Raw genomic sequence first — 12,583 nt, forward strand, 5'->3', positions numbered from 1 at the left:
ATGGAAGTGTAAGTCTTACCTTTTCTTTTACAGTAAGCATGTCTTTTTACTCAGCTAAAATAAAATTATTTTTCTATAAATGTTATGTGGCCAATTGTTACTCTTTTATAGTCTGAATTAAAATAATAGATAGAAGCAATGTTTTAAAACTTGTAACAACTATTTGCACAATCGTACACTCAGAAATGCTCAAAACATAGGTATAGTAGGGAATACTTTTTTTTCTGATAGTAGTTAAAATAAGATTTCTTTAATAGTGTATGACAGTATAAAATTGGGAAGTCACACTCATTATTCTATCTTTACATGATATTATGGCATGTACATAATATCTGTTTCTTAGGTTTTCTCTTTCTTAGGTTAATTCAATTTATTCCAGTGAACAAATGTAATGATGTTACCTAAACTAAAATTACCAACGAATGTTATTTGTTATCTTTAAAGAAGAAACAACTCTAAATCACCCCAACATTTTACATTGCTCATTTATAACTTGTATATTTATTTATGTAACAATTATCATATTAGTGACCATGTAACAATATATTTCTATATGCTCAACTTACTAAACTTTTAGTTAAAGGAAGAAAAAGAAGGTTAGGTAATTCAAAATTCAAATAAATAATTTCTTTCTAAGGTCTTTTACTTTGTGACCATGGAAATTGTACCCTTTTCAATTCAGCAAAATATACTAGGTATTTATTTACTCTGTGCATGACTTTGTTAGATACTATCAAGATAAGTTCATTAAGATAGAAATGTTATTATGAGATGTGAATTAACATTCTTACTAATTGAAAACATTGTTAAATACCAGAGCTCCTTCATTCCACATCATGAAAATAAAAGTTCTAACAATGAAGTAGTTGCATTTATTAGATCTAGATCCTGTTTTGATTTTCAGGGAAAATAACTTTTTATTAAATCACTGTACTTTAACTGAAAGTTTAGTAAGGTTAGCATGTAGGAATATATCGTTACATGGTCACTGATAAAATAATTTATATATGAGAATTTCATTGTTATATCAGCAGTAAAAGGGGTTGGGCACTTTTCATTTTTATATATTAAAGGTAAATAACATTACCAATTTTTGTTTGGAGGCCATTGTTATATTTGCTAATTTGATTAAATATAGATAACAAACAAAAATTTAAAAAGAGAAAGTAATACCGTACTAGTCTATAAATTTCCTGAGAACAGAGTCTATCACTTTCCCAAGTACAAACTTTACACATAAGTATATAGGAAATTAACTTGATAAAAATGGAATTATATGATTACAAATAAAAAGTACTGTAGAATATAGCATGTTATATGTTAACCTTAAGTAAAGCACCTTAAAACCTTATTATAACATTGTTGTCCAGGGCCATATCAAGGCAGCCCTATACCGACAGACTAATGAGATTATGTGGCACCAGTTTGGGATAAAGGGAGGAAAGTGTGGGGATCAGAATAGATGGTGAGGATTATTTGGAGCTATTACTAAAACATCAAGGTATTTGTAGATGCTAAAAGTGTAATGGCTATGGATCTCTTAAGGTGTCCTCTTGATCTACTTCTTTTTCATCGTTATCTACTTCCTGCCATTGTTGGAAAACAATAGTATTTTTTCCCTGAACAATAGATTTTCTTATCTTAGATTTTGCTATAACTCTTTATATATAAGCTAAAATATTAGAATTTGGTTCAAAATAATTTTTACCTTTCTGTTTCTTTATTTAGGCATAATGTCCACTGCTTGGGATTTGTATGATTCTTATAATGCTATGGAGCTTTCATCTTTACCAGTAAAACCATCTACAGTTGATTCAAGTAGTAAAGCAAGCATACCTTCTAAAGACTGGGACCAAAGGCTGCCAGGGAGTAATTTAGAAAAAAGTAAGATTTCATTTATTTCAGTTTTTTAAAAATTGGGGTAAAATTGGTATATAACATTATATTAGTTTCAAGTATACAACATAATAATTCAATCTTTGTATACACTACAAAGTGATCACCACAATGTCTAGTTACTATCTGTCACCCTATAATTAACCCACCCCCTTTACCCATTTCACCTACCCCCCAACCTCCTTCACCTCTGACAACCATGAATCTGTTCTCTGCATTTATGAGTTTTGTTTTTGTTTTGTTCTTTACATTCCACATATGAGTGAAATCATATGGTATTTGTCTTCCTCTCTCTGACTTATTTCACTTAACAGAATACCCTGCATTTCCCTGGTAATTAGTGATGTTGAACATCTCATGTACCATTTGGAAAAATTGTCTGTTTTGCTTATCTGTCCATTTTTAATCAGACTTTTTTTTTTTTTTTGCTATTGAGTTCTTTGAGTTCTTTATATATTTTGGATTAATCCCTTATCAGATATATGGTTTGCAAATATTTTCTCCTATTCAGTAGGTTGTCTTTTCATTTCATTGATGGTTTCCTTTGCTGTGCAGAAGCTTTTTAGTTTGATGTAGTCCCACTTGTTTATTTTTGCTTTGGTTGCTTTTGCTTTGGAGTCAGATCTAAAAAATCAATGCCAAGACCAATGTCAAGAAGCTTACTGTCTATGTTTTCTTCTAGGAGATTTATGGTTTCAGGTCTATGTTTCAAGTCTTTAATCCATTTTGAGTTAATTTTTACATTCAGTGTAAAATAGTAATCTAGTATCATTCTTTTGCTTGTGGCTGTCTAGTTCTCCCCACACCATTTATTGAAGAGACTGTCCTTTCTCCATTGTATATTCTTGGCTCCTTTGTCATAAATAATTGACAATATATGTGTGTGTTTACTTCTGTGCTCTCTATTCTGTTCCATTGATCTATGTGTCTGTTTTTATGTCAATACCATGCTGTTCTGATTACTAGTGCTTTGTAGTATAGTTTGAAATTAGGGCGTGTGTACCTCCAGCTTAGTTCTTCTTTCTCAAGATTGCTTAGACTATTCACTGTCTTTTGTGGTTCCACACAAATTTCTGAATTATTTGTTCTAGTTCCGTGAAAGCTGCCATTGGAATTTTGATAGGGATTGCATTGAATCTGTAGACTGCTTTGGGTCACATGAACATTTTAACAGTGTTAATTCTTCCAATCCATGAGCATGGACTACCTTTCCATTTATTTGTATCTTTTAAAATTTCTTTTATTAGTGTCTTGTTATTTGAGATTTTTTGGAATGATGTTTTCACGTGACATTTTTAATAAATTCTTTTGTAGCAGTTACAATATTTTCTTTCTGGTGGAACATGAAAAATACAACTTTTGCTTAGAAATAGCATTGTTACTCTTTCACATGGTCTTGGACTTTGAACTGAAATTTTTATTTTTTCTTGGATACCTATCAAGAGTTTCAAAGATTGTATCTTTCTCTGTCGCTTCTTTACTTGCTCTTAAACTCTTTTTCATACATGTAGGTTCCACAGTTTTCTCTTTCTCTTTCTATACGTTAGATAACTTGTAAGAAAAAGAAAATATGCAAGCTCTGTGACAACATAAAATGGAGATACATTAACAACAATGGCTTTTAATTGGGGACAATTTTACCTTTCCTAGGGGACACTTGGCAATATCTGGAGACATTTTTGGTTGTCATGACTATGGTGACATTTTGGGTAGATGCCAAGGATACTGCTAAAATTTCATCAATTCACCAAACAGCCCCACAACAAAAAAAATTATCTGGCCAAAATGTCAATACTACCAAGGCTTGGAAATCCTGCATTACAAATTTAGCTTTTAGTATGTTAAGTTTTAAGATTAAATGTTATAATTAAAACCAACACAAAATTGTAATTCTCCAGATATACTGCTATGAAAGAACTTTTACAAAGTTCAGTTATAAGAAGTTTGTTAAGTTCCACTTCTGATTATTTTGTGATTATATAATTTTTCTCTCCAGATTCTGAACTTCTGAGTCTTTTTCTTCTAAAATGATATTACTACATTTAAGGGATGGTCTTTACTTCAGACTAACTATACCCTGGCAACGTTTTGTAAAGTTTTGGTAAATTTTCATAAATTGAACTCAAATATTTCTACTCTCACTAATTTTGACCCAAAGACAAATGTAATGTTTAAAAATAGTAAATCATTAAATATTTTGAAAAGCCAAGTTTAAAAAGAATTGGTAATATTCAGAAAACAATTACCTTATTTATAATGACTACATACCCTTCAGAGATACAGATTCATGGAACTTATCACCTTATAACTTGCTCTATCACTGTTTCTCAACTTTAATGTTAAAAATGTCTAAACTTTAGATGTGTTACCTATATCCTTTTGGTTTTTTTTAAATGATATTTACGGTATGTAGACTATATCCATATTTTACTGAAAGTTATTTATAATGAACACCAGTTCATTTTCCCAGAGGAAAGTGAAGGGGAAGAATGAATCATTAGTAACCACTAAGGAAACATTATTTTTTGTTGTTTAAGTATTAATGTCCATACAGTAGGTTTGCTTTTAGAAGATTCCAAAAATTGCTAGGAAAAAATCAATCTTAGACTAAAAATCACATGGGACTTCAAAATATATTATCCCACCCCCACTGAAGCCATTGAGCCACAAAAAAATGTTAGTGGAAGGTCCTACAAGGAAGATGTCTCAAATTGTGGGTCTTTTATTTCATGTGTGTATGGGTGTGCTTTTAAAAGCAAAAAGGGATAATATAATTATATTCAATAACTACAATACAAAGTGAAAATAAATTTTATTTTATTATTATGGCCAGTTAGTGGAATAGGAGACCCCAGAACTAGGAAAAGGGAGAAAATAAAACATAGAAAAATGTATGCAACAGAGCCAAATGATCAGATTTATTGAGAATTAAAGTAATTCAGATAAAAACTAGGACTAGGTCACCTCTAAGGTCCCTTTTGACTCTGAGATTTTGTAATGTAAACACAAAGAGAAAAACTTTAAATATGATCCATATTGCTTTAAGAAGTATTTCTATTCCATTTAAACTTTGAATGTATGGGTTATATTTTAACCTCTATTATCATATTCAAGGGAAAAAGAGGCCCATAGTTTTCATTTTTGAAAGTGTATAAGGCCATAGCTCAGTTCACAGAGAAAAATTATTTTCTCTTAAGGGCTTTTTTTTTCTTTTGCAGTAGGGTTTTAGATTTTAAAAAATGAGTAGGCATTTTAAGCAAAGGTTTATAGAAAAGTTGAGCAGATAGTACTGAGAGATTCATATAACTCCATCTTTGTCCCAACTCCACACACAATTTCCCCTATTTTGAACATCTTACATTAATGTAGTACATTTGTTACAATTCATGAACCCATATTAATATATTATTATTCATAGTTTACATTACAGTTTAATCCTTGTGCTGTACTGTTCTATGAGTTTTGACAAATGCATAATGACATATTTCCACTATTACAGTTTTACATGGAATAATTTCACTGACCTAAATTTCTCCTGTGCTCCACCTATTCTATCATTCCTCCTTCCCTATACCCCTGGCCACCACTGATCTTTTTATTGTCTCTGTATTTTTGCCTTTTCGAAAATATCATATAGTTGGAATTGTATAATATACAGCCTTTTCAGACTGTTTCCTTTCACTAAACAATATTCATTTAGGATTTCTCTATGTGTTATCATGACAGCTCATTTATTTTTATCACTGAATAATATTACATTGTATGGATGTACCACTGTTTGTTTATCTATTACTTTATTGAAAGATATTTTGGTTGCTTCTAGTTTTTGGTGATTATAAATAAAGCAGCTATAAACATTCATGTGTTGGCTTTTTGTGTAGATATAAGTTTTCAACTCATTTGCGTAAATACCTAGGAGTATGATTGCTGGATCATATAGTGAGAGTATGCTTAGCTTCTTAAGAAACTATGAAACTGTCTTCAAAAGTGGTTGTACCATTTTGCATTGCCACAAGCAATGAATGAGTATTCCTGTTGCTCTCATTCTTGGCAATATTTGATATTGTTACTTTTTTTGGATTTTTAGCTATTCTTTTTAAAATTTTTTGACATATAATGGATACAATATTATATTAGGTTCTGTTTTACAACATACTGATTCAACATTTAAATACATTATGAAATAATCACCAGGATATGTTCAGTAACCATCTGTCATCATACAAAGTTATTACAGTATTATAAGCTATATTCCTTATGCTGTATATTACTTCCTTGTGACTTATTTTATAACTGGAAGTTTGTACCTCTTAATCCCTTTTACCTGTTTCACCCAACCACCCACACTCATTTCCCCTGCAACCACCTGTTTGTTCTCTGTATCTATGTCTGTTTCTGGTTTTTGTTGTTTATTTATTTTGCCTTTTTGATTCTACATGTAAGTGAAATCATATAATATTTGTCTTTATCTGACTTATTTCACTTAGGAAAATGCCCTCTGTATTCATCCATGTTGTTGCAAGTGGCAAGATTTCATTCTTTTCTATGGTTTGGTATTATTCCATTATATATATACCATATCTTCTTTATCCATTTATCTATCAATGAACACTTAGGTTGTTTCCATATCTTTGCTATTGCAAATAATGCTGCTATGAATATTGGAGTGCATGTATCTTTTCAAATTAATGTTTTCATTTTCTTCAGATATATACCAAGCAGTGGAATTGTTGGATCATATGGTAATTCTATTTTTAGTTTTTTGAGGAATCTTCATACTGTTTTGCATAGTGGCTGTACCAATTTACATTCCCACCAACAGTGCAAGAGGGTTCTTTTTTCTCTACATCCTTGCTGACACTTGTTACTTATTGTCTTTTCTTTTTTCTTTTTTTCTTTTTTTTGGCTGCGTTGGGTCTTCGTTGCTATGTGAGGGCTTTCTCTATTTCCAGTGAGCGGGAGCTACTCTTCGTTGCGGTGAACAGGCTTTTCTTTGTTGTGGCCTGTCTTGTTGTGGAGCACGGGCTCTAGGTGCGTGGGCTTCAGCAGTTGCAGCACGTGGGCTCAGTGGTTGTGGCTCACGGGCTTAGTTGCTCTGCGGAACATGGGATCCTCCTGGACAAGGGATCAAACCCGTGTCCCCTGCATTGGCAGGTGGATTCTTAACCACTGTACCACCAGGGAAGTCATTACTGTCTTTTTGATGTTAGCCATTCTGATAGGTTTGAAGTGATATCTCATTGTAGTTTTGATTTGCATTTCCCTGATCATTAGTGATGTTGAGCATCTTTTCATGTGTCTGTTGGCCATCTGTATGTCTTCTTTGGAAAAATATCTACTTAGGTCCTCTGCCCATTTTCTAATCTGATTATTTGATTTTTTGATATTGAGATGTATGTGTTCTTTATATATTTTGATATTAACCCCTTATCAGATACATGATTTGTAAATGCCTTCTCTTGTTCGATAGATTGCCTTTTCATTTTGTTGATAGTGTGCTTTTCTGTGCAAAAGCTTTTGAAATTGATGTAGTCCCATTTGTTTATTTTTGCTTTTGCTGCCCTTGTCTGAGGTGACAGATCCAAAAATGTATTACTAAGACTTATGTCAAAGAGTTTACTGTCTGTGTTTTCTTCTAGGAGTTTTATGGTTTCAGGTTTTACATTCAGGTCTTTAATCCGTTTTGAGTTTATTTTGTATATGGTTTAAGAAAGGAGAGCAGTTTCAGTCTTTTGCGTATAGCTTTCTGGTTTTTCTAACACCATTTATTGAAGAGACTGACTTTTCCTCATTGTATATTCTTGTCTCCCTTGTCATAGATTAATTGATCATATAAGTGTGGGTATATGTCTAGACTCTCTATTCTGTTCTATTGATCTATTGTGTCTGTTTTATGCCAGTACCATACTATTTTGATTTCTTTAGCTTTGGAATATAGCTTGAAATCAGGGTGCATGATACCTCCAGCTTTGTTCTTCTTTCTCAAGATTGCTTTGGCTCTCTGGGGTCTTTTGTGTTTCCATACAAAATTTAGAATTATTTGTTCTAGTTCTGTGAAACATGTCATTGCAATTTTGATAGGGATTGCACTGAATGTGGAGATTGCCTTGGGTTGTACAGACATTTTAACAGTATTAATTCTTTCAACCCATGTGCAAGGTATATCTGTCCATTAATTTGCCTTGACTTCAATTTCTTTAATCAATGTCTTACAGTTTTCAGAATATAGTCCTTTTACCTCTTTTGTTAAAGTTATTTCTAGGTATTTTATTCTTTTGGATACAGTTGTAAATGGAATTGTTTTCTTAATTTCCCTCTGATAGATTGTTATTAGTGAATAGAAATACAACAGATTTCTGTACATTAATTTTTTATTATTTATTTATTTATTTTTGGCTGTGTTGGGTCTTCGTTGCTATGCAGGGGCTTTCTCTAGTTGTGGTGAGCAGGGGCTACTCTTTGTTGTGGTACGTGGGCTTCTCATTGCGATATGCGGGCTTCTCATTGCGATGGCTTCTCTTGTTGAGGAGCATGGGCTCCAGGCGCGCAGGCTTCAGCAGTTGTGGCATGCAGGCTCAGTAGTTGTGGCACATGGATTTAGTTGCTCTGCAGCATGTGGGATCTTCCTGGATGAGGGCTTGAACGCATGTCCCTTCCCTTGGCAGGTGGATTCTTAACCCCTGTGCCACCAGGGAAGTCCCTACATTAATTTTTATACTGGAACTCTACTGAATTCACTTATTAGTTCTAATACATTTTAGGTGGAGTCTTCAGGATTTTCTGTATATAGTATCAGGTCATCTGTAAACAGTGACAGTTTTACTTTTTTCTTTCCAATTTAAATGCTTTTTATTTCTTTTTCTTGTCAAATTGCTGTGGCTATGACTTTCAATACTATTGACTTTGTTGTTGTTGTTTTTTTAACATCTTTATTGGAGTATAATTGCTTTACAATGATGTGTTAGTTTCTGCTTTATAACACAGTGAATCAGCTATACATATACATATATCCCCGTATCTCCTCCCTCTTGCATCTCCCTCCCATCCTCCCTATCCCACACCTCTAGGTGGTCACAAAGCATGGAGCTGATCTCCCTGTGCAATGCGGCTGCTTCCCACTAGCTATCTAATTTACATTTGGTAGTGTATATATGTCCATGCCACTCTCTCATTTCATCCCAGCTTACCCTTCCCACTGCCTGTGTCCTCAAGTCCATTCTCTACGTCTGCGTCTTTATTCCTATCCTGCCCCTAGGTTCTTCATAACCTCTTTTTTTTTTAGATTCCATATATATGTAATATGGTATTTGTTTTTCTCTTTCTGACTTACTTCACTCTGTATGACAGACTCTAGGTCCATCCACATCACTACAAATAACTCAATTTCGTTTCTTTTTATGGCTGAGTAATATTCCATTGTATTTATGGGCCACATCATCTTTATACATTCATCTGTCGATGGACACTTAGGTTGCTTCCATGTCCTGGCTATTGTAAATAGAGCTGCAATGAACATTGTGGTACATGACTCTTTTTGAATTATGGTTTTCTCAGGGTATATGCCCAGTAGTGGGATTGCTGGGTCATATGGTAGTTCTATTTTTAGTTTTTTAAGAAGCTCCATACTGTTCTCTGTAGTGGCTGTACCAATTTACATTCCCACCAACAGTGCAAGAAGGTTCCCTTTTCTTCACACCCTCTCCAGCATTTACAGTTTGTAGATTTTTTGATGATGGCCATTCTGACTGGTGTCAGGTGATACCTCATTGTAGTTTTGATTTGCATTTCTCTAATGATTAGTGATATTGAGCATACTTTCATGTGTTTGTTGGCAATCTGTATATCTTCTTTGGAGAAATGTCTATTTAGGTCTTCCACCCATGTTTGGATTGGGTTGTTTGTTTTTTTGATATTGAGCTGCATGTGCTGCTTGTAAATTTTGGAGATTAATCCTTTGTCAGTTGCTTCATTTGCAAATATTTTCTCCCATTTTGAGGGTTATCTTTTTGTCTTGTTTATGGTTTCCTTTGCTGTGCAAAAGCTTTTAAGTTTCATTAGGTCCCATTTGTTTATTTTTGTTTTTATTTCCATTTCTCTAGGAGGTGGGTCAAAAGGACCTTGCTGTGATGTATGTCATAGAGTGTTCTGCCTATGTTTTCCTCTAAGAGTTTGATAGTGTCTGGCCTCACATTTAGGTCTTTAATCCATTTTGAGTTTATTTTTGTGTATGGTGTTAGGGAATGTTCTAATTTCATTATTTTACATGTAGCTGTCCAGTTTTCCCAGCACCACATATTGAAGAGGCTGTCTTTTCTCCATTGTATATTCTTACCTCTTTTATCAAAAATAAGGTGACCATATGTGTGTGGGTTTATCTCTGGGCTTTCTATCCTGTTCCATTGATCTATATTTCTGTTTTTGTGCCAGTACCATACTGTCTTGATTAGTGCATCTTTGTAGTATAGTCTGACGTCCGGGAGCCTGATTCCTCCAGCTCTGTTTTTCTTTCTCAAGATTGCTTTGGCTGTTCGGGGTCTTTTGTGTTTCCATACAAATTGTGAAATTTTTTCTTCCAGTTCTGTGAAAAATTCCATTGGTAGTTTGATAGGGATTGCATTGAATCTGTAGATTGCTTTGGGTAGTATAGTCATTTTCACAATGTTGATTCTTCCAATTCAGGAACATGGTATATCTCTCCATCTGTTTGTATCATCTTTAATTTCTTTCTTCAGTGTCTTATAGTTTTCTGCATACAGGTCTTTTGTCTCCTTAGGTAGGTTTATTCCTAGGTATTTTATTCTTTTGGTTGCAATGGTAAATGGGAGTATTTCCTTGATTTCTCTTTCAGATTTTTCATCATTAGTGTATAGGAATGCAAGAGATTTCTGTGCATTAATTTGGTATCCTGCTACTTTACCAAATTCATTGATTAGCTCTAGTAGTTTTCTGGTAGAGTCTTTAGGATTCTCTATGTATAGTATCATGTCGTCTGCAAACAGTGACAGCTTTACTTCTTGTTTTCCAATTTGGATTCTTTTATTTCTTTTCCTTCTCTGATTGCTGTGGCTAAAACTTCCAAAATTGTGTTGAATAATAGTGGTGAGAGTGGGCAACCTTGTCTTGTTCCTGATCCTAGTGGAAATGGTTTCAGTTTTTCACCATTGAGGACAATGTTGGCTGTGGGTTTGTCATATGTGGCCTTTATTATATTGAGGTAAGTTCCATCTATGCCTACTTTCTGAAGGGTTTTTATCATAAATGGGTGTTGAATTTTGTCGAAAGCTTTCTCTGCATCTATTGAGATGATCATATGATTTTTCTCCTTTAATTTGTTAATATGGTGTATCACGTTGATTGATTTGCATATATTGAAGAATCCTTGCATTCCTGGGATAAACCCCACTTGATCATGGTGTATGATCCTTTTAATGTGCTGTTGGATTCCGTTTGCTAGTATTTTATGGAGGAGTTTTGCATCAGCGATATTGGCCTGTAGTTTTCTTTCTTTGTGACATCTTTGTCTGGTTTTGCTATCAGGGTGATGGTGGCCTCGTACAATGAGTTTGGGTGTGTTCCTCCCTCTGCTATATTTTGGAAGAGTTTGAGAAGGATAGGTTTTAGCTCTTCTCTAAATGTTTGATAGAATTCTCCCGTGAAGCCATCTTGTCCTGGGCTTTTGTTTGTTGGAAGGTTTTAACCAAAGTCTCAATTTCAGTGCTTGTGATTGATCTGTTTATATTTTCTATTCCTTCCTGGTTCATTCTGCAAAGGTGATGCTTTTCTAAGAATTTGTCCATTTCTTCCAGGTTGTCCATTTTATTGGCATATAGTTGCTTGTAGCAATCTCTCATGATCCTTTGTATTTCTGCAGTGTCAGTTGTTACTTCTTCTTTTTAATTTCTATTTCTATTTATTTCGGTCTTCTCCCTTTTTTTCCTGATGAGTCTGGCTAATGGTTTATCAACCTTGTTTATCTTCTCAAGGAACCAGCTTTTAGTTTCATTGATCTGTGCTATTGTTTCCTTCATTTCTTTTTCATTTATTTCTGATTTTTTCTTTATGATTTCTTTTCTTCTGCTAACTTTGGGGTTTTTTGTTCTTCTTTCTCTAATTGCTTTAGGTGTAAGTTTAGGTTGTTTATTTGAGGTGTTTCTTGTTTCTTGAGATAAGATTGTACTGCTATAAACTTCCCTCGTAGAACTGCTTTTGCTGCATCCCATAGGTTTTGGGTTGTCGTGGTTTCATTGTCATTTGTTTCTAAGTATTTTTTGATTTCCTCTTTAATTTTTTCAGTGATCTCTTGGTTATTTAATAGTGTATTGTTTCGCCTCCATGTTTTTGTATTTTTTACAGATTTTTTTCCTGTAATTGATATCCAGTCTCATAGCTCTGTGGTCAGAAAAGATGATTGATACGATTTCAATTTTCTTAAATTTACCAAGGCTTGATTTGTATCCCAAGATATGATCTATCCTGTAGAATTAGCACTTGAGAAGAAAGTGTATTCTGTTTTCTTTGCATAGAATGTCCTATAAATATCAATTAAGTCCATCTTATTTAACATATCATTTAAAGCGTGTGTTTCCTTTTTTATTTTCATTTTGGATGATCTGTCCATTGGTGAAAGTGGGGTGTTAAAGTCCCCTACTATGATTGTGTTACCGTCGATTTCCCCTAATATGGCTGT

The 12,583-nt window shown here is 33.6% G+C and overlaps 1 protein-coding gene across 8 annotated transcripts in view; it reads left to right on the top strand.

Moving 5' to 3' along the window:
* Positions 1-12,583, top strand: part of DNAI4 (dynein axonemal intermediate chain 4) — a gene marked incomplete at its 5' end in the record, with an annotated part of 132,838 nt that overhangs the window by 51,568 nt on the left and 68,687 nt on the right. For 7 of the 8 annotated variants that reach the window (XM_082356766.1, XM_082356765.1, XM_082356764.1 and 4 more), the window contains one exon: positions 1,729-1,884. The exons of the other annotated variant lie outside the window; for it this stretch is intronic. In XM_082356766.1, coding sequence (XP_082212892.1) covers positions 1,729-1,884 — 156 coding nt within the window. The remainder of the gene's footprint in view (positions 1-1,728; positions 1,885-12,583) is intronic. 8 annotated transcript variants of the gene reach the window in all.

Source organism: Balaenoptera borealis (genome assembly GCF_965194805.1).
Source record: "Balaenoptera borealis genome assembly, chromosome: 1".
Taxonomy (NCBI): domain Eukaryota; kingdom Metazoa; phylum Chordata; class Mammalia; order Artiodactyla; family Balaenopteridae; genus Balaenoptera; species Balaenoptera borealis.